Source organism: Odocoileus virginianus, chromosome 5, assembly GCF_023699985.2.
Source record: "Odocoileus virginianus isolate 20LAN1187 ecotype Illinois chromosome 5, Ovbor_1.2, whole genome shotgun sequence".
NCBI classification, from domain to species: Eukaryota; Metazoa; Chordata; class Mammalia; order Artiodactyla; family Cervidae; genus Odocoileus; species Odocoileus virginianus.
In genome coordinates this window covers 292,904-319,741 of record NC_069678.1, presented here as the reverse complement: position 1 = coordinate 319,741, position 26,838 = coordinate 292,904, and the positions used below count along the sequence as shown (strand labels likewise).

Genomic DNA, 26,838 nt, shown 5'->3' with positions numbered 1-26,838 from the left:
TAATATTATTGAGAAGGCTGGTGGGGACAGAGTTTACAGAAGAGATGGGGTGGGTGTGTGAGGCAGTTGACCTTTTTGTTAACGTAAGGAAAGAAGGATGTCTGCTCATTTTCTAGCTGGTGAAGATCCTAGGTTTTTAAGCAATCTTTGTTTCCTAAAATGAAGTCTTAGTTCAGCTTTGCCTTATAACTGGTGTCATTTCCTCTCATATTCTGGCATTTGGCTGGTTGGATGGTTGTCTTATTTTCAGTGTGATTGTGATATTTTAGTGGGAAGTTGGGAGAAGCTTCAAAGGGCAGTTGCTAGTCAGATACCCTAAAAATGACAAGTTTCTTTCTACATTCTCAAGTTTTACATTTAAGTACTTAAGCCATCTGGAGTTTACAATGTATTCAGGAGTCTAATATTCTTCCCAGTTGCTAGCCAGTTACATTCCACTTCAATTCAATATCTGAGTACTTACTAATTGATTTGTGTGATATGAAAAATAAATGAAAAAAATCACTTTTCTCAAAGGCCTTAGGATTTAGCTGAGAACTAAATAAATATGTCAATGAGTAAAATATGAGGTTAACAAATTAAGTGCCACAAATCCAATTATCATTAGTAATTCAAGTACAGAGAGATTAGATTTTTCTGGATTCTTAAAGAATTAGACTGGACAGGGAACAATAGGGTGCTGGAGATAAAGGAAGAGGTTTAGAGGATAAAGATGGTCCAGGAAGGGACTAGAATGAGCAAAGGCCCAAGGAAGCAACTGTGGGATGTCTTTGGGAAATAAGACTAAATTATGGAGGAAGACAAGTAATGCTAGAGTGAGATTATTCTTCACTTAGTAGCCAGCAAAATATAGAAAACACATTGGCCTAGAAATGGGCTGGGCTCTAAAATGGCTGATTCAAGCTCTAATTCAAGGGTTAATTAATAGAATGTAGTTTAGGTTGATGGAACAAAAACTAAAGTCACAGGCATGTTACAAAATGAAGGAAAGTTTATTAAAAATTGAGAAAATATATAAGATGGTACACATAGCAAATTTCAAAGTTAAGTTCCTTGCTATCTCAATAAGCATGGAATTTTATTGATGTTTAGAGTATAAACTTCTCCACAAAAGCTCACCAGTGAACAAAATCTTATATTATCCTCATGGCCCTATCTTGGCCCCCTCAGAGGGGAGGGCCAGATGGCGACAAAGACATTGCAGAAGAAACAGAACAGAACCCTTAGGATAAATAAAGTAGTAACTTCTCTCATTCTTCCTTCCCAGACAGTGACACTGTCTGATGAGAAGAGCAAGAAAGGATTATGAGACAGGAAAGACATACAGAGATAAAGCAGAGCAGCATTTTTGACTCTAAGCTAGGAGAGGTCGAAAGGGAAACCAGGGGAGTGCCACTAACAGGGGGCCCATGTTTAAGGGAGAAGATGCTATGTGAGTTTTCTGATCTACTTCTGTGTTGTTTCCTCCCTGCCCCCCTCAGGGAGCAGACAGTCATGGCCAGAGCCTTGATGCAGAGAAAAACCCCATGTGGCTGGAGCAAGGGGAACAGTATAGGGTGAAAAAGAAGCCCCTGTTTTTTCAAAATATCACCTGTGTCCCTGAAAATGGTCAGCTATGCTCCCTTTGGGAGTGAGTTTCCTGCTATGATGCCCCTCTCAGATGCTCAGAAACCTCCATGGCTAGCCTTACACACTTTGCTATCTGAAGGAAGTGCAGCTCTTTGGGAGGGTATACAGCTTTCAAATAATCAAGTGTTTTCTTTGCATCTGCTTATACCTTACCTGTTTGGACTTTGGCTGCTTTTGAATACCAGGCAGCTTATTTGTGCATTAGGTTAAATTTCTCTATGTTCTCCCTCGTTGGAGTTCCAGTTCTCCTTCTAAGACTTAAGATGCCAGTCAAGAGGTTAAAGTTATCATAATCACCCAGGTGTCAAGGAATGGTGGTAAGAATAATAGATTCTTGTTGTTTAGTTGCTAAGTCATGTCTGACTCTTTGCGAACCCCAAAGACTGCAGCACGCCAGGCTTCTGTGTCCTTCACAATCTCTTGGAATTTGCTCAAACTCATGTCCATTGATTTGGGGATGCCATCCAACCATCTCCTTCTTTGTCACTCCCTTCTCCTCCTGCCTTCAGTATCTCCCAGTATCAGGGTCTTTTCCAATGAACTGGCTGTTTGTATCAGGTGGAGCTTCAGCTTCAGCATCAGTCCTTCTAGGGAATATTAGGGTTGATTTCCTTTAGGAACTCCTAGTTGTCCTAGGGACTCTCAAGAATCTTCATCAGCACCACAGTTCAAAAGCATCAATTCTTTGGCTCTCAGCCTTTTTTATGGTCTAACTCTCACATTCATATATGACTGCTGCCAAAAACCATAGCTTTGACTGTATGGAGTAGAGTAAGAGTAATAGATAGGCAATAAAAATGAAACTAAAATTTTTTAGGAAAAAAAAGGAATGGGGTGGTCCTAAGATGGCAGAGGAATAGGATAGGGAGACCACTTTCTCGCCCACAAATTCATTGAAAGATCATTTGAATGCTGAGCAAATACCACAAAACAACTTCTGAACACTGGCGGAGGACACCAGGCAGCCAGAAAAGGCAGCCCATTGTCTTCGAAAGGAGGTAGGTAGGACAAAATATAAAAGATAAAAAGAGAGACAAAAGTTAGGGATTGAGACCTGTCCCGGGGAGGTAGTCATAAAAGAGAAGTTTCCAAACACTAGGAAACCCTCTCACCGGGTCTGTGGGGAGCTTTGGAATCTCAGAGGGCAACATAACCAGGAGGAAAAAAATAAATAAGTAAAACCCACAGATTATGCACCTAACTGCAACTCCCAGCAGAGAAGTAGCCCAGATGCTTGTGTCCACCACCAGCAAGCGGGGGCTGAATAGGGAGGCGTGGGCTGCATTGCTTAGAGTAAGGACCGGGCCTGAATGCCCTGAGGGCTATCTGAAGGAGCTAATGTGAGACAGCAACCCAAATCGTGGGATAGCCAGAGAGAGGGGAAAAAAAAAAAGAGGCAAGAGAGAGAGAAAACTTTGCCTGGAAAAGCTCTAACCTAAGGCACTGCCGGCCCGCTCACAGAACAAAGGACTGACAATACTAGGGGAGAGCTAGCCAGCAGCAGACTGGCCCATCCCCCGCCGAAGGCAAGGAGGCGGGCAGGCGACAGTCAGAGCCGGAAGGCAAGGGGCATCCTCTACCAAACTGCGAGCACGCTCCTATTGGTCCTTTAATGGACCGGAACCTTGTGGTCCCGAGTCAACGATAAGAAAGTAAGAGAGAGAGAGAGAGAGAGAGAGAGAGAGGCTGATATCCCCTGGTTTATGCGGAAAGCCAATAGAGTCCTATTCTTAGGGTTCGCGCTGCTGCACATAGGCACCAGGCGCCCTCTCGAGTGGGTGAAGGCACAGAGTCTTAGAAGCCCGGGCAACAAAGTGAGCTCAGCGGGCCTCCGTGCTCCAAGGAATTAGCCAGAAATAGAGAAAGAATAGAAGGAAAGAAAGACACGGGGACCCAAGCTCTCATGGAGCAAAGGTGTTTTAATCAACATGGTGTGTGCATATATACTGTCTTACAAGGTAGTTATTCTCAGCAAAGATAAAGATTAAAATTCCAGACTTACAAAACGTAAGATGATCCCTATCAAAGAGAGTTGCAAACAATCACCTTTTACCATATGGCTCATAAGAAGGAAGAGGGTACTTATCACCATAATGAAAAATGCCTGGATTCCTCCCCCCGGGAAAGGCATGCCTCTCCTCTTAATTCCTGAATATTCAGGACAGGCTTCCTGACAGGCTCCCACATGCTAACCAAGTCTTCCGGGGATCCTGGATGGTAGACATCTGCCAGGAGGGTCACACTGGAGGAGAAATGCAGCACACCTGAGACACTGGAGGAGAAATGCAGCACACCTGAGACGGCGCTCCCGCTGCGTACCCAGGAGACTGAGCGGCTGGGATGGGGGAGGTGATAAGACGCACCGCACCTGGGGAGAGTGCGCTGGCCAAGCACCTGGTCGCCTGAGCTGCTGGGACCTGGGAAGGGCACAAAACGCAGGCCCAACCAAATCTGCGCCTCTGTGGAGTACCCGAGGACCTGAACCTGAGTGCACGCAACCCAGGGCCCACCTTAGACAGTGCTCCTGCAGAGCAGCCTGGAGCCTGAGCAGTGTAGACAGGGAAGGCACACACGCCATGAGCGGGGCAAACCCATTGCGGCCCAGTCACTGCGAGCACTCCCCACACACGCCAGTGATATCTGTTTGCAGTGTTCCTTCCTCCCTGCAGCACAACTGAACAAGTAAGCCTAAATAAGTGACCACCTTTGTGTCAGGGCAGAAGTTAGATACTGAAGAGACTTGCAAACCAAGGAAGCCAAAATAAACAAAGAGGGAACCGCTTTGGAAGCGACAGGTGCAACAGATTAAAACCCTGTAGTTAGCATTGGCTACACTGGAAGGGACATATAGACTTGAGAAGAAGTAAAAGCTGGAACAAGGAACTATCTAAACTGAACTGACCCCACACTGCCCTCAACAGCTCCAGAGAAATTCCTAGATATATTTTACTATTGTCATTTTTTAATTTAAAAAAATTAAAAAAAATTTTAAGTTATTACTTTTTCATTTTAAAACCTATTACCATGCAAAAAAGAAAAAGACCCTATTTTTAAAGCAAATTTCAAATATTTTTTTATAACTTTTGCGAGTTTTTTTTTTTTTAAATATTGTATTTTTGAGAGCCTAACCTCTATTTTAGATTTTTAATCTTTGCTTTTTGGTATTTGTTATCAGTTCTGTACCTTTAAAAATCCAATCTTCAGTACCCATTTTTACTTAGGAGTGTGATTACTGGCTTGATTGCTCTCTCCCATTTTGATTTTCCTTTTTCTCCCCCAGGTCACCTCTATCTCCTCCCTCCCCCTTCTCTTCTGTACTTAACTCTGTGAATTTCTTTGGGGGTTCTGGGCTGTGGAGAACACTTACGGAACTGATCACAGGCTAGACTGGCCTCTCTCCTTTTGACTCCCCATCCTCACCTCCTGGTCACCTCTATCTCCTTCCTCCCTTTTCTCTTCCCTATGGAACTCTGTGAACCTCTTTGAGTGTTCCAGACTGTGGAGAGCAAATAGGGAATTGATTACTGGCTATATTGCTCTCACCCCTTTTGATTCCCCCTCTTCTCCTCCTTTTCTTTCTCCCTCTCTTTCTCCCTCCTCCCTCTTCTCTTCTCCATGTAACTCTGTGAACCTCTCTGGGTGTCCCCCACTGTGGAGAAACTTTTCACCATTAACCTAGATGTTTTCTCATTGGTGTTGTATTGATGGAGAAGTCTTGAGGCTACTGTAAGCATAAGACTGAAAGCCAAAACTTGAGAACACCAGAAAACTCCCAACTCCAGGGAACATTAATCGACAAGAGCTTATCCAAAAGCCTCCATACCTACACTGAAACCAAGCTACACCCAAAAGCCAACAAGTTTCAGACCAAGACATACCAAATTAATTCTATAGCAATGCAGGAAAATAACCCTGAGCACAAAATTACAGGCAGCCAAAAGTCACACCAAACCCATAGACACCTCAAAACTCACTACTGGACACTCCATTGCACTCCAGAGAGAAGAGATCCAGCTCCACCCACCAGAACACCGATGCAAGCTTCCCTAAACAGGAAACCTTGACAAGCTACTTGTCCAACCCCACCGACAGGGAGGAACTTCCACAATAAAGAGGAACCACAAAAAAAAAAAAAAAAAAAAAAAGAGGAACCACAAACTACCAGCATACAGAAAGGCCACCTCAAACACAGCAACCTAAAAAAAGATGAAAAGGCAGAGAAATAGCCAGCAGGTAAAGGAACATGGTAAAAGCCTACCAAACCAAAGAGGAGGAGATATATGGAGTCTACCTGAAAAAGAATTCAGAATAATGATAGTAAAAATGATCCAAAATCTTGAAAACAAAATGGAGATAAATAGTCTGGACATGAGGATTGAGAAGATGCAAGAAAAGTTTAATAAGGACCTAGAAGAAATAAAAAACAGTCAATCAATAATGAATAAGGCAACAACAGAGATCAAAAGCACTCTGGAGGGAACCAACAGTAGAATAACTGAGGCAGAAGATAGGATAAGTGAGGTGGAAGATAGAATGGTGGAAATAAATGAAGTAGAGAGGAAAAAAGAATCAAAAGAAATGAGGACAAGCTTAGAGACCTCTCAGACAATGTTAAATGCCCCAACATTCAAATCATAGGAGTCCCAGAAAAAGAAGACAAAAAGAAAGGCCATGAGAAAATACTTGAGGAGGTAATAGTTGAAAACTTCCCTAAAATGCAGGAAGCAAATAGCCACCCAAGTCCAAGAAACCCAAAGCGTCCCAAACAGGATAAACCCAAGGCAAAACACCCCAAGACAAATATTAGTCAAATTAAGGAAGATCAAACACAAAGAACAGATATTAAAAGCAGCAAGGGAAAAACAACAAATAACTCACAAGCAAATCCCCATAAGGATAACAGCTGATCTTTCTCTTCAGGTGAGAAGGGAATGGCAGGACATACTTAAAGTGATGGACGAGAAAAACTGACAACCTAATTTACTGTACCCAGCAAGGATCTCATTCAAATATGAAGGAGAAATCAAAAGCTTTACAGACAAGCAAAAGCTCAGAGAATTTATCACCACCAAACCAGCTCTTCAACAAATGCTAAAGGATCTTCTCTAGACAGGAAACCCAGGAAAGGTTTATAAACTCAAACCCAAAACAACAAAGCAAATGGCAACGGGATCATACTATCAATAATTACCTTAAATGTAAATGGGTTGAATGCCCCAACCAAAAGACAAAGACTGGCTAAATGGATACAAAAACAAGACCCCTATATATGCTGTCTACAAGAGACCTACCTCAAACCTAGGGCCACATACAGACTGAAAGTGAAGGGCTGAAAAAAGATATTTCATGCAAATGGAGACCAAAAGAAAGCAAAAGTAGCAATATTCTTATCAGATAAAATAACTTTGAAGTAAAGGCTGTGAAAAGAGACAAAGAAGGACACTACATAATGATCAAAGGATCAATCCAAGAAGAAGATATAACAATTATATATGCACCCAACATAAGAGCACTGCAATATGTAAGACAAATGCTAACAAGTATGAAGGGGAAATTAACAGTAACACAGTAATAGTGGGAGACTTTAATACCCCACTCACACCTATGGATAGATCAACTAAACAGAAAATTAGCAAGGAAACACAAACTTTAAGTGATACAATGGATCAGTTAGACCTAATTGATATCTATAGGACATTTCACCCCAAAACAATGAATATCACCCTTTTCTCAAGTGCACACAGAACCTTCTCCAGGACAGATCACATTATGGGCCATAAATCTAGCCTTGGTAAATCCAAAAAAACTGAAGTCATCTCAAGCATCTTTTGTGATCACAATGTGGTAAGATTAGATGTCAATTACAGGAAAAAAAACTATTAAAAATACAAACATATGGAGGCTAAACAACACACTTCTGAATAACCAACAAATCACAGAAGAAAACAAAAAAGAAATCAAGATATGCACAGAAACAAATGAAAATGAAAACACAACAATCCAAAACCTATGGGATTCAGTAAAAGCAGTGCTAAGGGGAAGGTTCATAGGAGTACAAGCCTACCTCAAGAAATAGGAGAGAAATCAAATAAATAACCTAACTCTACACCTAAAGCAACTAGAAAAAGAAGAAATTAAGCACCCCAGGGTTAGTAGAAGGAAAGAAATAATAAAAATTAGGGCAGAAATAAATGCAAAAGAAACAAAGACCATAGTCAAAATCAACAAAGCTAAAGTTGGTTCTTTGAGAAGATAAATAAAATAGACAAACCATTAGCCAAACTCATTAAAAAAAGGGGGGGGGGGATCAAATCGACAAAATTAGAAATGAAAAAGGAGAAATCACAGGAGACAACAGAGAAATACAAAGGATCATAAAAGACTACTTATCAGCAACTATATGCCAATAAAATGGACAACTTGGAAGAAATGGACAAATTCTTAGAAAAGTATAACTTTCCAAAACTGAACCAGGAAGAAATAGAAAATCTTAACAGACCCATCACAAGCACAGATATCAAAACTGTAATCAGAAATCTTCCAACCAACAAAAGCCCGGGACCAGAGGGCTTGACAGCTGAATTCTACCAAAAATTTAGAGAAGAGCTAACATCTATCCTACTCAGACTCTTCCAGAAAATTGCAGAGGAAGGTAAACTTCCAAACTTATTCTATGAGGCCACCATCACCCTAATAACAAAACCTGAGAAAGATGCCACCAAAAAAGAAAACTACAGGCCAATATCACTGATGAACATAGATGCAAAAATTCTTAACAAAATTCTAGCAAATAGAATCCAACAACATATTAAAAAGATCATACATCATGACCAAGTCGGCTTTATCCCAGGGATGCAAGGATTATTCAATATTCACAAATCAACCAATGTGACCCATTACATTAACAAATTGAAAGATAAAAACCATATGATTATCTCAATAGGTGCAGAGAAAGCCTTTGACAAAATTCAACATCCATTTATGATAAAAACCCTCCAGAAAGCAGGCATAGAAGGAACATACCTCAACATAATAAAAGCCATACATAATAAACCCACAGCAAACATTATCCTCAATGGTGAAAAATTGAAAGCATTTCCCCTAAAGTCAGGAATAAGACAAGGGTGCCCACTCTCACAACTACTATTCAACATAGTTTTGGAAGATTGGAAAAGAAGTAAAACTCTGTTTGCAGATGATATGATCCTCTAGGTAGAAAACCCTAAAAACTCCACCAATCAATGAATATAGTAAAGTTGCAGGATATAAAATCAACACACAGAAATCCCTTGCATTCCTATACACTAACAATGAGAAAACAGAAAGAGAAATTAAGGAAACAATTCCATTCACCATTGCAACAAAAAGAATAAAATACTTAGGAACAAATCTACCTAAAGAAACAAAAGACCTATATGTAGAAAACTATAAAACACTAAGGAAAGAAATCAAAGATGACACAAATAGATGGAGAAATATACCATGTTCATGGATCGGAAGAATCAATATAGTGAAAATGAGTATACGACCCAAAGCAATCTATAGATTCAATGCAATCCCTATTTCAGAGGAGTAGAACAAATAATTTAACAATTTGTATGGAAATACAAAAAAGCTTGAATAGCCAAAGCAACCTTGAGAAAGAAGAATGGAACTGGAGGAATCAATCTGCTTGACTTCAGGCTATACTACAAAGCAAGTCATCAAGACATGGTACTGATGACAAGACAAGGTATGGTACTGGCACAAAGACAGACACATAGATCAATGGAACAAAATAGAAGGTCCAGAGATAAATCCATGCACCTACAGACACTTTATCTCCGACAAAGGAGGCAAGAATATATAAAGGAGAAAAGACAATCTCTTTAACAAGTGGTGCTGGGAAAACTGGTCAACCACTGGTAAAAGAATGAAACTAGAACACTTTCTAACACCATACACAAAAATAAACTCAAAATGGATTAAAGATCTAAATGTAAGACCAGAAACTATAAAACTCCTAGAGGAAAACATAGGCAAAACACCTTCTGACATAAATCACAGCCAGATCCTCTATGACCCACCTCCAAGAGTAATGGAAATAAAAGAAAAAATAAACAAATGGGACCTAATGAAACTTAAAAGCTTTTGCACAATGAAGGAAACTATAAGCAAGGTGAAAAGACTGCCTTCAGGATGGGAGAAAATAATAGCAAATGAAGCAACTGACAAAGAATTAATCTCAAAAATATACAAGCAACTCCTGCAGCTCAATTACAGAAAAATAAGAGACCCAATCAAAAAATGGGCCAAAGAACTAAACAGACATTTCTCCAAAGAAGACATACACATGGCTAACAAACACATGAAAAGATGCTCAACATCATTATCAGAGAAATGCAAATCAAAACCACAATAAGGTATTATCTCACGCCAGTCAGAATGGCTGCCATCAAAAAGTCTACAAACAATAAATGTTGGGAGAGGGTGCGGAGAAAAAGGAACCCTCTTACACTCTTGGTGGCAATGCAAACTAATACAGCCACTATGGAGAACAGTGTTGAGATTCCTTAAAAAACCGTAAATAGAACTGCCATACAACTCAGCAATCCCACTGCTGGGCATACACACCAAGGAAACCAGAATTGAAAGAGACATGTGTACTCCAATGTTCATCGCAGCACTGTTTACAATAGCCAGGGCATGGAAGCAACCTAGATGTCCATCAGCAGACGAATGGATAAGAAAGCTCTGGTACACACACACAATGCAATATTACTCAGCTATTAAAAAGAATGCATTTGAATCAGTTCTAACGAGGTGGATGAAACTGGAGCCTATTATACAGAGTGAAGTTAAGTCAGAAAGAAAAACACCAATAAAGTCCATTAATATATATATATGGAATTTAGAAGGATGGTAACGATGACCCTATATGCGAGACAGCAAAAGAGACATAGATGTAAAGAACAGACTTTTGGACTCTGTGGGAGAAGGCGAGGGTGGGATGATTTGAGAGAATAGCATTGAAACATGTATATTATCATATAGATAGATATCATATAGAAATAGATCGCCAGTCCAGGTTGGATGCATGAGACAGAATGCTCAGGGCTGGTGCACTGGGATGACCCTGAGGGATGGGATGGGGAGGGAGGTGGGAGGGAGGGTCATGGCTGATTCATGTGAATGTATGGCAAAAACCACCACAATACTGTAAAGTAATTAGCCTCTAATTAAAATAAATTAAAAAAGAAAAAAAAGTTAAGGAATCATGAAGTTAGTCTTCAACTAAATTGGTCTTCAACACAGATTCTCAATTGTTGATGGGTGAAGAGGCCAGGGAGGAAGTCAAATAGAATAGTACAACCCAGATGCTAACAGCACTGCTTTCCTTAGAAGGTCATGGCCCCAGTTCTGAGACCCTCCCCCCCCAGTAGGTAAGGTTCCCTGAATCAAGGGCCCAGGCCTGAGGCCCAGGTATTAAGGGCCTCAAAGCAGCAGAAACCAGGTTGGTTGAGGACAGCCAGCCAAGACTGAGACTTCATGTACCAAAATGTGAAAAGTCACAGCTTCAACAGTATCTCCTCCTATGACTCCTTCTCTGGCGGTTCTCAGCCCTCTGCCCTCCCCAGTCTGACTTGTGCTGTCAGTTTTGTGCCACTTCCACAATTCCTTTCTTTTTATTTTTTTTTAATTTGTCTGTGCCAAGTCTTAGTTGTGGAACATGAGATCTTCCACCTTCGCTGTGGCATACAAACTCTTAGCTGTAGTATATGGGACGTGGTTCTCTGACAGAGATTGAACCCGGGCCCTCTGCATTGGGAGCGCAGTGTCTTAGTCAGTGGACCACCAGGGAAGTCCCCACAATCCCCTTATTTCTTGAAGCTGAACTGAATTTAATGGGAGGGGGAAAGCTGATCCTTGGTTTCTCTGAAGCCACATATGTTCCTCTGGATCTGAGTGCTGAACTGTATGAAGAAAAGGCAGGAGGGACTCTGGCTGTCTGGATCAGCAATCTCTCTTCTCAGTCTTTCCCCTAGAGACCTATCTTTCCAAGGCATGAACTGACTAAAGGCATTTCCTTCCCCCAGAACCAACCTGTTCTATTTCCCTTTCTTTCTCCTCAATACACTTACCTTTCTCACCAAAAAGAAATCAGTCTGAGAGGACGAAAACTAGATTGAGGAGAAAACAAGCAAAGACACCTTTAGAAAGAGAAAAGGTATTTATTATTATACAAATAGCTATGCATACTGGGGCACTGGCAAACTGCCAAAGAATTTTCCCAAATAACTTTTGCATAGCTGTATTACAAGTATTACACATCAGTAACACATTTAGGAGAACAAAATTAGAATTCAGAAAACAGAGTCTCTCAGAGCCCCACCAGATTCTGATTCCTTGTTGAAATACTCTATTACAGTGGCTTTGAGCAACTAGCTTTTTTTTTCCCCCAGCTTTTTCAGCTGGTTGCTGAAGGCTGGATCTGATGCTGAGCTGATTGTTAAGATACTAGCTGCCCTGAGGATGAAGATGAGGCCTGTAGATGAAGGACAGCAGCCTTGCTTCTAGGAAAATAGTAGCTGAATAGGGCGGTCAAGGAATATTTTACATCACTTTAAAATCGACTGTACTAAAACTACTAGTTCTTTAGTAATTACTGAAATAATCATTCCAGAGGTGTATGCCTTAACTTCCTTTTACCATATAATAAATCTTTTCAATATTGTTAGTACTTATTACTGTAGAATTATGACGATATACTAAAACTTCTGATACTGCCTAAATTGTGCAAATGTATAAAACCTAACTTCTGTGCTAAGTTTTTATAGTGATTTAAATAAACCCCCACCAAGTGAATTAATTTCAGTAATTGTCTAAGTAAAAGGAGGAAGTTTCTGTATAAGTATAGCACTTGGTAAATTCAGCTTCTTCTAATAATTCTGGACTCAGTATTGTGGTTCAAACAATGCTAACTTACAGCAAGCAGATCACTGGAAGAAAATACTAGTCTAGCAAAACTAGATTATACGCTCATGGTCAAAATGAATTTCATACTGCTTAAGAATACACTGAATTGGTTCAGAAATAAAACAGGTCACTTGTTTGCTTGCTTATTTTAGTGAACAGAGTGAAGTTCTTAGAACTAGGCCTTGGTCTGTGGACCTGAAGGATCTCCAGAGAAGTGATGTGAAACAGATTCAACATGAGGGCAAATGGCAATTGTTCAATTAATTCCCCTCTTCATGTATCTTTAGCTGTTGGCACGTAGAAATGCTGGGGTGTGTTTATCTCCTTGGATATAAACATGGTAGAAAATGCTTCTTAGTTTTTTCTCATTGAAGTGGGGGCAGAGTGAAAAACATGGCAGAAGAGGACTTGGCCTTGGATTAAAAAATGGCATCAGAAAAATGCAAGACATTTTCCCCTTCTGAGCTCAAAGTGCACACCATTAGGATAATAAAAGGATACATGTAAGTTGGGATGCCTCTTGAGGCCAAGTGTTTCCGAATAAGTCGCTCAGTACCATACCAGTTAAAACCTTTCGTGGCATGTCCAATGCGTGGAAGATGGACACTTGCTGTTAAAAAAAAAAGTTCATGATGTCTTCATCAAATTCAGTAATGTGTATAAGATATACATAGGAGATGGTAGTGTATTCTGAGTCACTTTGCTGTTTCCAATGAACAAAATGTATATAATCTTGGTGAGTGACACTCAAAGCATATGATTATTATATGAGGAGTGACTGTAACATGGGAAAACTAGTTCTATAGAACACGAGGACCTACATACAGGCTCTGGTAATAAGTAGGTACAATGGGAATAGAATATGATTGATGATTGAGATGTAATTTAAAAAGCAAAGATTCTTTAACAAGTCAGTCAGTTCGACAAACTCTGAGACATGCTGGGTTTGGAAACAAAATTAAACTCAGGTCTTTTGGCAGAGAACTGTCTGCTAATGCAGACTGTGACTCTCTGAGAGGGGACAAGATAAAAAGTGTTTCCCAACAGCGTGTGACCAGTTTACCTCATTTCTGGTCCTCTGCTTCCTTGTCTGTAAAATCATGATACAAATACCCAGAGGATGCAGGTGGTCCAGAGACAAAGGATACAGAAGTGATCAAGAAAGGAAAAGGGCTTTGAGAATACAAGATGACGAAAGTGTTACTTCTGTGGGCTCTCATAGTGGGGCTTCCCTTCACTACACATACTGAATGGGATCTTGGCATTTCTCACCTCCCTTTAAAAATAACATCCTACGCTTGGAAACAGAAATTCATCTATTCCTGAACACAAATGGAAGGACTTACCTTTCCTTTTCTTTGCTGCTAAAAATATCTTCTTCAGGGCCTCTTCTAGGGCTGCCATCTTAATGCCAGACAGGACATTGCTGCGATCTCGGTGCTGGGCCACCATCAAGGCCAACTATGAGGAACAATCATTTACTGAATGGGAGCAGGGGCAGTTTCCAGAGGAGGTGATGGGAGTCAAAGTTTAGCTCCAATAAATTGATGTGGTTTTTTTCACTTACCAAATCTTGCCCTTCGTTTCTTGACTCTTTATCATCAATAGGAAATAAAAGGACACCTCCCAAACTCAAATCTGAGGTAAAAGAAGAAGAAGCAACAGAAAGAACATAAAGTTCACTACAGAATGAGACCCCCGAGGAAGGGCTACTCTGAACCGTCCCTATGCTGTGCCTTTTCCAAAGCTACTCAGGTATACCTAACAGTGGTGCCCTATCTTGTTCCTGATATTAGAGGAAAAATTTTCAGTTATGTGGAATATAACGCATGCTGTGGGTTTGTTGTAAATAGCTTTTGGCCCAGTGGTAAAAGAATCGGCCTGCAATGCAGAAGATGCACAGGAGACCGGGGTTTGATCCCTGGGTCAGGAAGATCCCCTAGAGAAGGAAATGGCAATCCACTCCAGTATTCTTGCCTGGAGAATCTCATGGAAGAGGAGCCTGGTGGGCCCCAGGACACAACTTAGCAACTGAACAACAAAACAAAAAACGTACTGAGGTATGTTCCTTCTATAACCAATCTGCAGAGGGTATGTCATCACGAATTTGTACTCTGTCAGATGCTGTCTCTACATCTATTGAGAGAATCACTTTTATCTTTCATTCTATTAATGTGATATATAACATTTATTGATTTGTGTATGTTGAACCATCGCTTCATCCCAGGGATAATTCCTACTTGGTCATGTGTGTAATCCTTTTAATAAGTTACTGAATTAGGTCTGCTAATATTTTGTTGAGAATTTTTGCATTGAAGTTATCAAAGATATTGATTTACAGTTTTGTTTTCTTGTAATGTCATCTGGCTTTGCTACCAGGGTGAAACTGGCCTCATAGAATGAGTTTGGAAAGATTCCCCCCTCTTCAATTTTTTGGAAGAGTTTGAGAAGGACTGGCGTTGATTCTTCTTGAAATGTTTGGTAGAATCTGCCAGTGAAGCCATCTGGTCCTGAAATTTCCTGTGTTGGGAGGTTTTTAATTACTGAGTCAATCTCTTTGCTCATCACTGGTCTGTTCAGATTCTCTAGTTCTTACTGGCTCAGTCTTGACAGTTTGCAGATTCTATAAACTTATCCAATTCTTCCAGGTTATCTAGTTTATTGGTGTATGATTATCCATAGTAGTCTCTTATGGTTCTATGTATTCCTGTAGGGTCAGTTATAATTTCTTTTCTGGTTTTATTTTGGTCTTCTCTTTTTTATTCTCACTAAAGATTTATCAATTTTATCTTTTTGAAAAACTCTTAGTTCTATTAATCTTTTCTATTGTTTTTTTTTCTGTCTCTATTTCATTTATTTCTCCTCTGAACTTTATTTCCTTCCTTCTGCTAGCTTTGGGCTTAACTTGTTCTTCTTTTCTAGTTCCTTAAAGGCTAAAGTTAGGGTGATTATTTGTGATCTTTCTAGTTTCTTAATATTTGCATTTATTGCTGTAAGCCTCCCTCTTAGAACTGTTTCTGCAGGGCCCCATAGGTTTTGGGGTGTTGTGTTTCCATATTTTTTTTGAGATATTCTTTGCTTTCCCTTTAGGTTTATTCTTTGACCATTGTTCAGGACTATACTGTTTAGTTTCCACATCTTACAGATTTTCCAGTTTTCCTCATTTTATTTCTAGTTTCATGCCATTGTGAGCAGAAAAGATTACTTGGTATGATTTCAATTATCTTATTTTGCTAAGACCTGTTTTTTGCCCTAACGTATGATCTATTCTTGAAAATGTTCCACATGCATTTACAAGAATGTATATTCTACTGTTGTTGGATAGAATGTTCTATAGATGCTTGTTAGGTCCATTTGGTCTACTGTTTGGTTCAAGCCATCATTTCCTTGTTCACTTTCTGTCTGGATGATTTATGTACTGCTGAGAGTGGGGTACTGAAGTCCCCTATTATTATTGTATTGTCTACTTTTCCCCTCATATGTATTAATATTTGCTTAATATATTTAGGTGCACCAATGTTGGGTGCACATATAGTTACACTTGTTACAACTTCTTGATGAATTGATCCCTTTATCATTATATAGTGACCTTCTTTGTCTCATTACCATTTTTGGCTTCGAGTCTATTTCATGTAATACAAATATAACTACTTCTGTTTTCTTTTGGTTTCTACTTGCATGGAATATGTTTTTCCATCCCTTTGAGATATATAATTGGGTCTTATTTTTTATCCATCTAGACACTCTGTGCCTTTTGACTGATAAATTCAAACAATTTACATTTAAAGTAATTATACGTAAGGACTTACTAATGCCACTGTGTGCATTCCAGTTGTTTTGTAATTCCACTGTTTCTTTTTCTCTCTGTTTCTGCCTACCTTTGTAAATAGATTATTTTCTATGGTGGTATGCTCTGGTTCCCTTTTGTCTTTTGTGGATCTGATCTAGGTTTTTACTTTGTGGTTACTATGGGGCTTTACATGAAACATTTTATAGATAGAACAGTGTATTTTAGAAGGACAGCAACTTATAACTAATTGCCTATAAAAGCTCCACCCTTTTACTCCTCCCTTTTATATTATGCATGTCACAATTTACCTCTTAGTATGTTGTGTATTCATTAGCAATTTATAGTAGCTGTAGTTACTTTTACTATTTTCCTTTAAGCTTTATATTATAGTTGAGTGGTTCACACATCATCTTAACACCAAGCTGGTTTTCTAAATCTTACTGTACATATTTTACCTTTACCAGTGTGTTGTATACTTTGACATGTGCTCATATCAGTGATTAGTGCCTTTTCATTTTGACTTGAAGAACTCCTTTCAGCATTTCTTGCAAGGCAAGTCTAGTGATGGTGAACTCCCTCAGCTTTTGTTTGCCGGGAAAGTCTTTATTTCTCGTTCATAGCTGAAAGATAACTTTGCTGTATAAAGTATTCTTGGTTGGCAATTTTGATCTTTCAACACTTCAAATATGTCATTCTACTCTCAGGACCTGTTTCTGCTAAGAAATCTGCTATAATCAAATAGGGGTTCCTTTGTACATTACATTCTTTTTTTCCCTAGCTTCCTTTAAGATTTTTTTTATCATTGAAAGTCTTGGAGAAGGTCTTTTAGCATTGAGATAACAGGGTGACCTATTAGCTTCATGGACATGCATGTTTTGTATTTCCCCAGGTTGGGAAAGTGCTCAGCTACTATTTCTTAAACTCTTTTTCCCCTTCTTCTAGAAACCTAATTACTCTGATATGTGTTTTCTTGATTCAGTCTCATAGCTTACACAGGCTTACTTCACTCTCTTTAAATTTGTTATTTTAAAATTCCTATCTCCCACAAGTCACTTATTCTTTCTTCCATATGGTCTCCCCTGCTATACATGCATGCTCAGTCGTGTCCGACTCTTTGTGACCCCATGGATGTTAGCCCACCAGGCTCCTCTGTCCGTGGGATTTTCCGAGCAAGAATACTAGAATGGATTGCTGTTTCCTACTCTAGAGAATCTTCCCAACCCAGAGACTGAACCCACGTTTCTTGCATCTTCTGCACTGGCAGGTGGATTCTTTACCAGTGCACTACCTGAGAAGCCTACCTTGTTCTCTATTGCATTCTTCATCTCATCCACTGACTTCTTCAGCTCTACAGTTTGGGTTTTTATTTTATTTTTCCTCTGTAAAATCTGTCTTTTCAGAATTTTTAAATTTCCATTAATTTATGTACAGCAAAATTAATCAATTTTAAGTGTGCAAGTTTGTCACATATACATAGTCATATAACCACTACCATTCAGTTCAAAATAATTTTTAATTTCTCTTATGACTTTTTTCTTTGACCTGCAGATAATTGAGAAAAGTACTGTTTAATTTTCAAATATTTAGAGATTTTCTAGATATCTATGGTTGAATTCTACTTTAATTTTATTGTTGTTAAAGAACATACTTTGTGATTTCATTCATTTTTTTTCTTTATTTTTATTAGTTGGAGGCTAATTACTTTACAATATTGTATTCATTTTTAATTTAATGAGAAATTTTTAATGACCCAGAATATGATTCATCTTGCTGAATGTATATATTTGAAAAAAATGGGCATTTTGATCATTTGATGGAGTATTAATAAGTAAAGTGAAAGTGAAGTGAAGTCGCTCAGTCATGTCCAACTCTTTGCGACCCCATGGACTGTAGCCTACCAGGCTCCTCCCACCATGGGATTCTCCAGGCAAGAATACTGGAGTGGGTTGCCATTTCCTTCTCCATGTTTGGGTTTTTTAAAATTTCTTTGAAAAGAAGAAACTTTGAAAAGAAGTAACTATGTTAACATATTTTATTCTTGATTTTATTGAGTTGCTTTTCTGAGTCTTTTTGTAATTCACTGAGTTTCTTCATAACTGCTATTCTGAATTCTTTGTCAGTTAGATCACAATATTCTGTGCCTTTGAGCATGGCTGCTGGAGAACTGTCATTTTCTTTCTGTGATGCCATATTTCCTGATTTCATATTCCTGGTACTTATGCTCTGGTGCTTTTGCATTTGAAGTAGCAGATATCTCCTTAACTCAGTGCTCATTACCTTTAGCAGCAGACAGGGTATTATGTTATATAGTATTGGTATCATCTCAGTTTTTCCTGTATGTTTGTGCTCCACTCTTCTTGCTCTGTCTTGTGGCCAAATTTTTAAGCTTTTGTATATTCTCTGATTTTTACAATTCACCAGGCTGGCTGGATACCTTTTTTCCCAGAAGGTGGAGCTATAGCTCAAATCTGTGGTTTCTTCCTTGCCTGCCAACATGACCTATTTTGAGTAGGATCCTGGTCTACCAGAGTTCACTTTCATGGATACACCAGGGAGCCTGCACAGGGAGCTGGCATCAGAGCTGAGGGAAGGTGTGGGTTTAACACTTAGCGTGTTGGGACTGCCACACACCTGCAGGGGAATTTTCAGGTACTCGCGCATGAACTTTCTACTGAGCACGTGTCTTTGACATCATTTGAAATTCTTATCTGCCTCTTTCCCAATATCCTTCCTCTGCCCAGGTCGGGAGCTACCACCTTAGTACTTCAGATGCTGGCAGAGAGAAACAGGTTTTTCCAGCTGCGTTCCACCTGGTGATGGTAGCTGCCAGAAAAATCAGCCCCTCGCAATGTTTTCCTTGGTGGGCCAGGGCTGGGGCTGGGAAAGTTTCCCTTACCACCTATGCTGCAAACAAACTCATATTTTTCTCTTTTCTCCAATGATGTGCCAGATCTCCCTTCAGGAAGGATGGACTTCAGCAAGTTCCATATGTGATTACCTGTGAGGGCAGCATTCACCTGTTTTTTGCCCTACTGCAGTGAGAGGGGTCTAGGCAGTTTCATAGGCTCTGCTGGTTCTTGCCTGTATTGAGATTTATCTGTGTCTTACCAGTTACAGTGGTGGGTGAGACTCCTCTTGGAGTCTTTTTTTTTTTTTTCTTGGAGTCTTTTAGAAGACCCACCAAGGCACTTTTGTTCAGGTGGGGATGTCTAATCCATGGGGTGAAAAAGAGGGATTAAAAGCAGGAATGTCTTTCGCTACCATGTCACCCCCTTCACTCCTGAATGTTTATGCTCTTCTACTCCTCAAACATTGCCTATGAAGTATTCCTGTAGGCACTGGAGAGTGAATGCAAAACCCAGAAGTATCTGGGCTGGGAGGGGGTGGGTCACTATGAACTTAAAATTCCTTTAGAAGAGTCTGTTTGTTTTAAATTACTCAAATACTTTATTCTACTATACATATTTGTATTTGTATATTTTCCTATCTCATACAAATCAAATTCTCTAGAGAAATGTGTTAATTCTAGGCCTCGCATATTTCAGTTTGAACCTTTTCTCCTCTCAATCCATCCTGCATACCCCAATCTTTTTAAGTCACTCTAAAATACTGGGATGGCCAAAAAGGTTGTTCAGGTTTTTCCATACGATGGTATAGAAAAACCTGAACAAACTTTTTGGCCAATCCAATATTTGCTCTGCTATGTCATTCTTCTACCCAAATCCCCCATGTCTAGCCATTGGATAAGGTTCTGCCTTAGAATGCCATCTCCCTGGACAAGTCATAAGTCATGTGCAGTCTTCTATAATGTGGCCCAAACCTCTCTTCTTTAAAACCTAACTTTATTCCTCAGCCTAAACTTTCTACTCCAGTCTGTCTGGCCTACACACCATTCCCCTAAAATATTCACTGTGTAACTACCTGGGTCATTCAATACCCCATACTGGGAATGGTGGGGTTACAGGAGATACCAAGAAGAATGAGATATGGTTATGGACTCTCCTACCCTTTCTCTCCACCTATTTAATCTCAACCCATCCTTCCAGGCCCAAGATAACTTTCACCACTTCCATCAAGCCCTTCCTGGTAATTCAAACCCACATTTTATCTACCCTGCTATATACCCTATTTCAGTCCTCCTTCAGAAAAGAGTGCACACTCCCATCTGTTTCCTTACTGACCACTTACACCTTAACCCTCTGCAGCCAGGTTTTACTTTCCACACTTTTTTCAAAATGCTCCAGGGTGATGTGACTGCCCCTGGGGGGCAAATCCAGTGGCCTTTTCCCAGTGCTCATCCTCACTTCAGTGTCTGACACTACAGACCACTTCTTGACACCTCTCCTCCCTTGTACCCCAAAACACTACATTGTCAAGGTTCTCTCATTTTTCTGAGAATTCCTTCTTTCCTCTTCTCCTAAATGGAGGTGTGTTCTCTGTCCTCCCATTTCTCCATCCTCTCTCCTTCAGGGTTTTAAACAAGGATCCAGATGGAGACTCCTCAGTCTGTATCTCTAGCTCCAACCTCACCTGAATTCTCTCCTTTTCAAACTGCCCAGTCAGTATCTAGATTGGGTTGATTACAGCAACACATATTAAACCCTGTAATGCATTTTAGTATAAAGACCATTCACTCCAAGTCCTTACAACCCTTTCTATGTGAAAGAAGTGAACAGAAAAACCAATCTCGAAGAAATCTGAAGAGCTCCTCTCTATTGGAAAAGATCCTTTAACCTCTCAAGTTCCACAGGAAATAATCACAATAATCATTTTACTCCTCTTGCCACTTTGTGATTTCCACACATAAAAAGGAGGTGTCCAGCCCCTTCTGCCGAGAGAACACCATTCAGCCTTCAAGTTTCCCCAGACAGCTCTGCTTCCGTCTCCAGGGAGTGTTACACCCCAGTCTGTGCTAACTTCATAATACAACCTCCTTCCTCTCAGCACCCAACTCCTGTTAGCCCTTCAATGGTATGTCTGATTTCTCTCCCACAGGTGTCTGACAGTTACAGGAGATATTCCCTCAAGAAGAGAGTGTGAACTGGGTAAACAGTGAAATGAACTTCAAGACAATACTTCAACATGCATGCAGTGATTGACATTTATCAAAATACTTACACATTCATTATCCTCATTATAGTCCCATGAGGTGGATGGAAAAAGTATTACTTTCAAATTACAAATGAGAAGACAGGTACAGGGAGGGGGAAGGGATTGCCTCAAAGTCACATTATAAATTAGCTTTAACTAATGACAGAATTCAGACTCCAACTAGCTCTTCTGACTCCTCATCTAGTGCATTTTAACGCACCTAATGTCCTCTCCCTCTTATTCCATCCTTAACCCTTCTCTCTGCATTGCTCCTTACCTTTCATTTTCCCAGCCAACTCATATCTTTTTCTTGGCTCAGCAGATCTTGTTTCCAGAGCTGTGAATAAACCACCTCTGCCCCAGCGACCAGAGTCATCTGATAGAAGAAAGAGAAGATTTTCTTCTATAGGAGGCAAAATCAAGTCCACAATTTAAAAAAAAAAGAAAAGGTATGCCAAATATACTTGATTTTTCAAAGGGCAAAAACAACTATCTAACCTCCAAGCATATAACACACTGGACTTGTCAAGTATGTTTAGGTTTTCTGGAATATACCTGGCCATCATAATAGAAAAGCATCAAAAGAATCAGTGTTCTGAAAGAGCAGAAGCTCTGTAGTCCTTCTGTAATTCCTGGAAGATGGCTAAGGGAGGATGTAGAGTAGATGTAAAACCAGAAAGAGTTGAAGCATTGATAATACAACAGCTTACAGCTCCCATTTCATAGGTAAGAAAGTGGAAAGGTTAAATGACTTATTCAAGCTGGTACTAACACAGCTGGTTAATACTCTGTATTCATTCATTCATTCGATCATACTATAAATATGTCAGTATTACATGTCAAGAACTCTTTTATGCTCTAGGGTTACACCAGTGGGGGGAGGGGGGAAATCTCTGCTCCCATGAAGTTTTATTTTCTAGTTCAGTGAGTGTGTGAAAACGAAAGTGTTAGTCACTTAGTCGTGTCCAACTCTTTGCAGTCTCTTGCACTGTAGCCTTGCAGGCTCCTCTGTCCATGGCATTCTCCAGGCAAGAATACTAGAATGGGTTGCCATTTCCTATTCCAGGGGATCTTCCTGACCCAGGGATTGAACCCAAGTCTCCTGCATTCCAGGCAGGTTCTTTACAGTCTGGGCCACCAGGGAAGCCCAGTTCAATGAAACACCACATGATATGTATATATTTGCTTGTTTCATTGTTTGTTTGTTCAATGAAACAAAAAAGCAAATACATAATATGTCATGTGGTGATGTGTCATCAAGTAAAATAAGGTAAGAAAGTAAATAGAGAAAAACAGGGGTGAGTACAGGGTGTGGAAAGTCAGGGGAGACCTCTCTCTGAGATGTAGATATCTGAACAAAGCTTGATGTGGCTAAGTGGGGAAAGAGCATTCCAGGAAGAGGAACTTGCCTGGAAAAAAAAGTGCAAAGGTCATGAGGGAAGAACATGTTTGGAGTTTCGTTTTTTCTCAAAGGATTCATTTGGCTAATAGATGTAGCCTCTGTGTACTCTCTTAAAAAGTTTGTGCAGGGAACAAGGCAGGTATTATCCCATTACACAGATAAGGGAACTGAGGCCTGCAGAAGTTGGATTTGACTCTTACCTTTCTTCTTTACATGGTTGGGCAACCCTAGTCTCCTGGTTCTAAAGTTCACACTCTTTTTGACCACACAAGACTGCCCTAAGCCCATTAAGCACCCCTAAGACAGGGTTCTGCCTTGTCTTCCTTCCCCAGTTCTTGGCACCTTAAGGATTGAGGCCCCACCACTTCTACCTACCTACGCAGTGCACAATGACAGCATCCTCCGCCCCAGCCTGGGGGTGGGTGACGTCACCACTTATATACTTGATGGAGGTTGAGTCCGGGTCCTCATACTCCAGTTGGGCAGAGCTCTCATCTTCCCCGTCCTCTGGTTCGCTCTCCTCAGAAGGCAGGCAGAAGGACTGGTAATTGTTGGACTCCCACCAGGCCATCCTTCGAGAAACCAGAGGGGAGAGGAATTAACTGAGCCTATCACCATTTCCCTCGAAGCACATCCTGGGCTGTGATTCACAAACGGTGAGTACCAAGTGGAGTTGCAATCAGAAACTCACCCTTGTCCTTCTGCCTGTTTGTAAATAAACAAGAAGCCTTACTGATTAGCCTAACTGCCTCTTGACTACACTTCAAAAATGAGCAGCCACCAGATGTCACTGTTTTTAAGAACATGTGACTAAAAGGGACTGTTCAAGTAAACTGCTCCTGTCAGACAGCAGCAATCAAGTCCTAAAATGTTCTCGCTTCAGCTGAATGCATCTTCTCTGCCTGAGGCACTCGGGACTGTTCTCTTAAGTAGATGGACTGCTAAGGTGAAAGTTTAATCTTTATAAAAGTATTCTATTACCAGTGGGAACTACCAGCATTACAGACACTTTCTGCAGTTTTAAAGTGATGTTTGACTGTGGACTCACTATGCAGTAGTGATCCCTTTACCAACTGTGACCTTCAGTTATATTAATAATACCATCAAATAACACACACGTACTTTTTCTTATGTTCTGCTTCTTCCTTCTTCTTCCTCTTCTCCTCTAACAGTTTCTTTCTCTTGGCCGCTGCTTCTTGTCTTTTCTTCCTTCTGTCCTCCAGTTCTTCTGGGCTCAGAATCCGCTTCCTTTTGGTGGACCCCTCCACAAGGCCTGGGATGGGAACCTGCAGGAAGAACAAGCTCATAACCAGGGAACTGGGGTCTACCTGTTCCTTTGTGAGTCTCAGTCATCACATTGATCAATGTGCTCAATATTTCACCATGGGTGATGGGAAGTGCTGGCAAGATATTTCAGTTTACACATCTGGTAGGCATGGTAACCAGGATACTATGCTCTAAACTCAACCAAAGCACTGGCATGTCAGTATAGCAATATGTCGTTTTGATTAGTTTCATTAGGAATAAGGTACTTCAGAAAATAACTTGTTTTTTATGAAATGCCAATTTAGGTTTAACTAATTTTAATAGAAATATTCCTTAATGTATTTTATCATTCAGTCTTAAACACAATATTCCAACATCATGATCACCTTAACAATAACTAGCATTTAACGTATCCAGACTAACTGCCAAATGCTATGGACATTACAAACATTGTTTATGATTGCCATCCATCCTTAATGACATAGGGTCATGACTGTCAGCAGCAGGGTATGGTATTTTGATGCAAGACAGTGATCCCTTCAAGGGTGGCTTACTATCACCTGCATTAAATGGTAAAATATAACCTCCTTGTTATTATTTTTAGGCCATCTTCTTATACTTTTTTTTCAACAAATAGTTACATTCTTGTTTCTTAACAAATCATTCTCAGCATCACTTTCTGTTCATTTTTGTTGAAACTCTGGAAGAATTTATCCTCACATAAATTAAGTTCTTACACTGCCTTTATTTCGGAGTAACCGGCCCTCTTGACTAGTCTTCTCCAAAAGGGTTTTCTGAAGATTCACCAGTTGCTCAAATGATTCTCTGTCTTCTTTACTAGGCTCCTTAGAATAATCTTTACCTTCAAATAAGTACATGTGGTTTTCTAAAAACATAAAACACAGAGAGAAATGTCAGATACTAAAGGAAACTAGATTGATTCTAGTCAAAGCAATAAGGAGGGTAAACAAGAGAATGGTCTGTATTCTAAATGGGCCAAGAATAGCTTGTGATGAAGGTACTGGAATTCCCATCCCACTAATGCTGACAGGTTTGGGACCCACCTGGGGATTTCATATATTTACTTTTTAAAGAAGCAAGCGTGGTTAAAGCCCTTTTGGTCCATCTTTAGGTGGTCTGTAAGCCTCAGTTTGATGCCTGCCAAGTCCTGGATCACTCATCACTCATTCATTCCACACTACTCCCCAGCACAAATCTCACTGACATTAAGATCTCCTAACTAAGGGTAACCAACAGCATATTTTTTAAAAATTGCAAACAGACTTTTAACACTCAACTCTTCCCCCTTTTCTGTAATATGACAAGGATCAAGTAGAAAAATCTACGAGGAAATAACCACAAAAATAATCCCTTAGATTTACAACTTTCTTTGTAGAGCTCATGAAACATCTTCATGAGCCTCAACACAGTCTTGGTATAATTAACCAAGAAAAAGAGAAAATTGAGGGCTTCCCTGGGGGCTCCGTGGTAAAGAATCCACCTGCCAAAGGAGGAGACAAAGCTTTGATCCTCAGTCCAGAATTAGAGACTAGCCCTCGCCTGCCACAACTGGAGAAAAGCCTGCTCAGCCACAATGACTCAGCACAACCAAAAATAAATAAAATTATATATAAAAAAACAACCCTGAGGTTCAGAGAGTTATCAAGCGCCTCCCCAGTTCAAATTGCTAATAAGTGAAGAAGACAGGATTTTCTGAGTCTGCTGTCAATGTGCTCTTTTCAGTATACAACTGTGTCTATAGAAGGATGGATAGATAACAGGCCAGCAAATAGTAACTAGAGTAATAACATGAATGGTGATAGTGTGAACCTGAATAGCAGTTTATGCTGTCAGAGCACCTTTACATTTATAATCACATCTGATTTTTGCAACTGTGTAAAAGGGTAAAGTATACACTACTAGCACCACTTTACAGATGAGGACCCAAAGGCTCAAAGAGGTTGGGTAATTTGCCAACACCATGAATCACATGCTAGAAGTCATAACAAGCCAAGCCTAGTAACTAGAGAGAGGTAAGACAACGATTCTAAATCGAAGCATATTTAACAGCACACGTTACCAAAGAATGTATTTTCACAGCATTATAAAATCAGCTATGAATATAAGTATGTTTTTCCCTAGAGAATACAGAAGCAAAACATTTTCATTCTCAAGAGATCAACTGCTTCACACTTGTACCCAAATCCAACCAGCTGTAATTCTAATTGGCATTTACTAATTAAATCAGCAGGGGGCTTTCAATGAGGTGCTCTATCAACAAGTAGGGAAAATAGAGCCAAGAGGAGGCAAATATGATCACAGACGTAGCTGCATGTGATTCTCAACTTACAAACATGCTTTAAAAAAAGACCCTGACATTCAAGATAAAAGCCATCCTGCTTTTTAACTTTCGTAGGGGATGCTGTAGTTATGAGTCTTTCATGTTCATCTGTATTCTTTTAACCATGCTCTGTCTTCACTCTGCAGCCAAGAGAAGGTTGGAGACCACAGGCATGGACACTCATCTATATCCTGCCAATGGAACCACCTACCACAGACTGGACCTGTACTCACTGATCAAACACAAAACTCCAAATGTTAATACAACTGGGAAATCTTTCCTGGCAGCTGGACTGCCTGAAAAAATATATATAATTTTTTTTGGCAGTTGGACTGACTGAAAAATATAATTATCTTTCTGGAA

At 40.0% G+C, this 26,838-nt stretch overlaps 1 protein-coding gene and 1 long non-coding RNA gene across 6 annotated transcripts in view; one reads left to right on the top strand and one right to left on the bottom strand.

Annotated features, from left to right (window-relative positions):
• Nucleotides 1-264: 264 nt before the first annotated feature.
• On the top strand, nt 265-26,838 carry LOC110147507 (uncharacterized). Of its 4 annotated transcripts, none has more exons than XR_011487607.1 (7): nt 265-2,627; nt 14,194-14,340; nt 14,439-14,645; nt 21,789-21,915; nt 22,533-22,579; nt 23,394-23,524; nt 26,622-26,838. It is a non-coding gene; the product is annotated as an uncharacterized lncRNA (long non-coding RNA). The 4 variants fall into 4 exon arrangements; XR_002316871.2 differs by lacking the exon at nt 22,533-22,579 and adding an exon at nt 21,371-21,420; XR_011487605.1 differs by lacking the exon at nt 22,533-22,579.
• The window catches only part of CHD1L (chromodomain helicase DNA binding protein 1 like), a 61,626-nt gene continuing 46,608 nt past the window's right edge, over nt 11,821-26,838 (bottom strand). For both annotated transcript variants that reach the window (XM_070467203.1, XM_020909010.2), the window contains 8 exons: nt 24,872-25,020; nt 23,991-24,154; nt 23,244-23,440; nt 21,744-21,842; nt 14,153-14,223; nt 13,932-14,046; nt 13,087-13,195; nt 11,821-12,197 (listed from right to left, as the gene is read on the bottom strand). In XM_070467203.1, the coding sequence (XP_070323304.1) occupies nt 12,119-12,197; nt 13,087-13,195; nt 13,932-14,046; nt 14,153-14,223; nt 21,744-21,842; nt 23,244-23,440; nt 23,991-24,154; nt 24,872-25,020 (983 nt within the window). In that variant the 3' untranslated portion in view covers nt 11,821-12,118. The remainder of the gene's footprint in view (nt 12,198-13,086; nt 13,196-13,931; nt 14,047-14,152; nt 14,224-21,743; nt 21,843-23,243; nt 23,441-23,990; nt 24,155-24,871; nt 25,021-26,838) is intronic.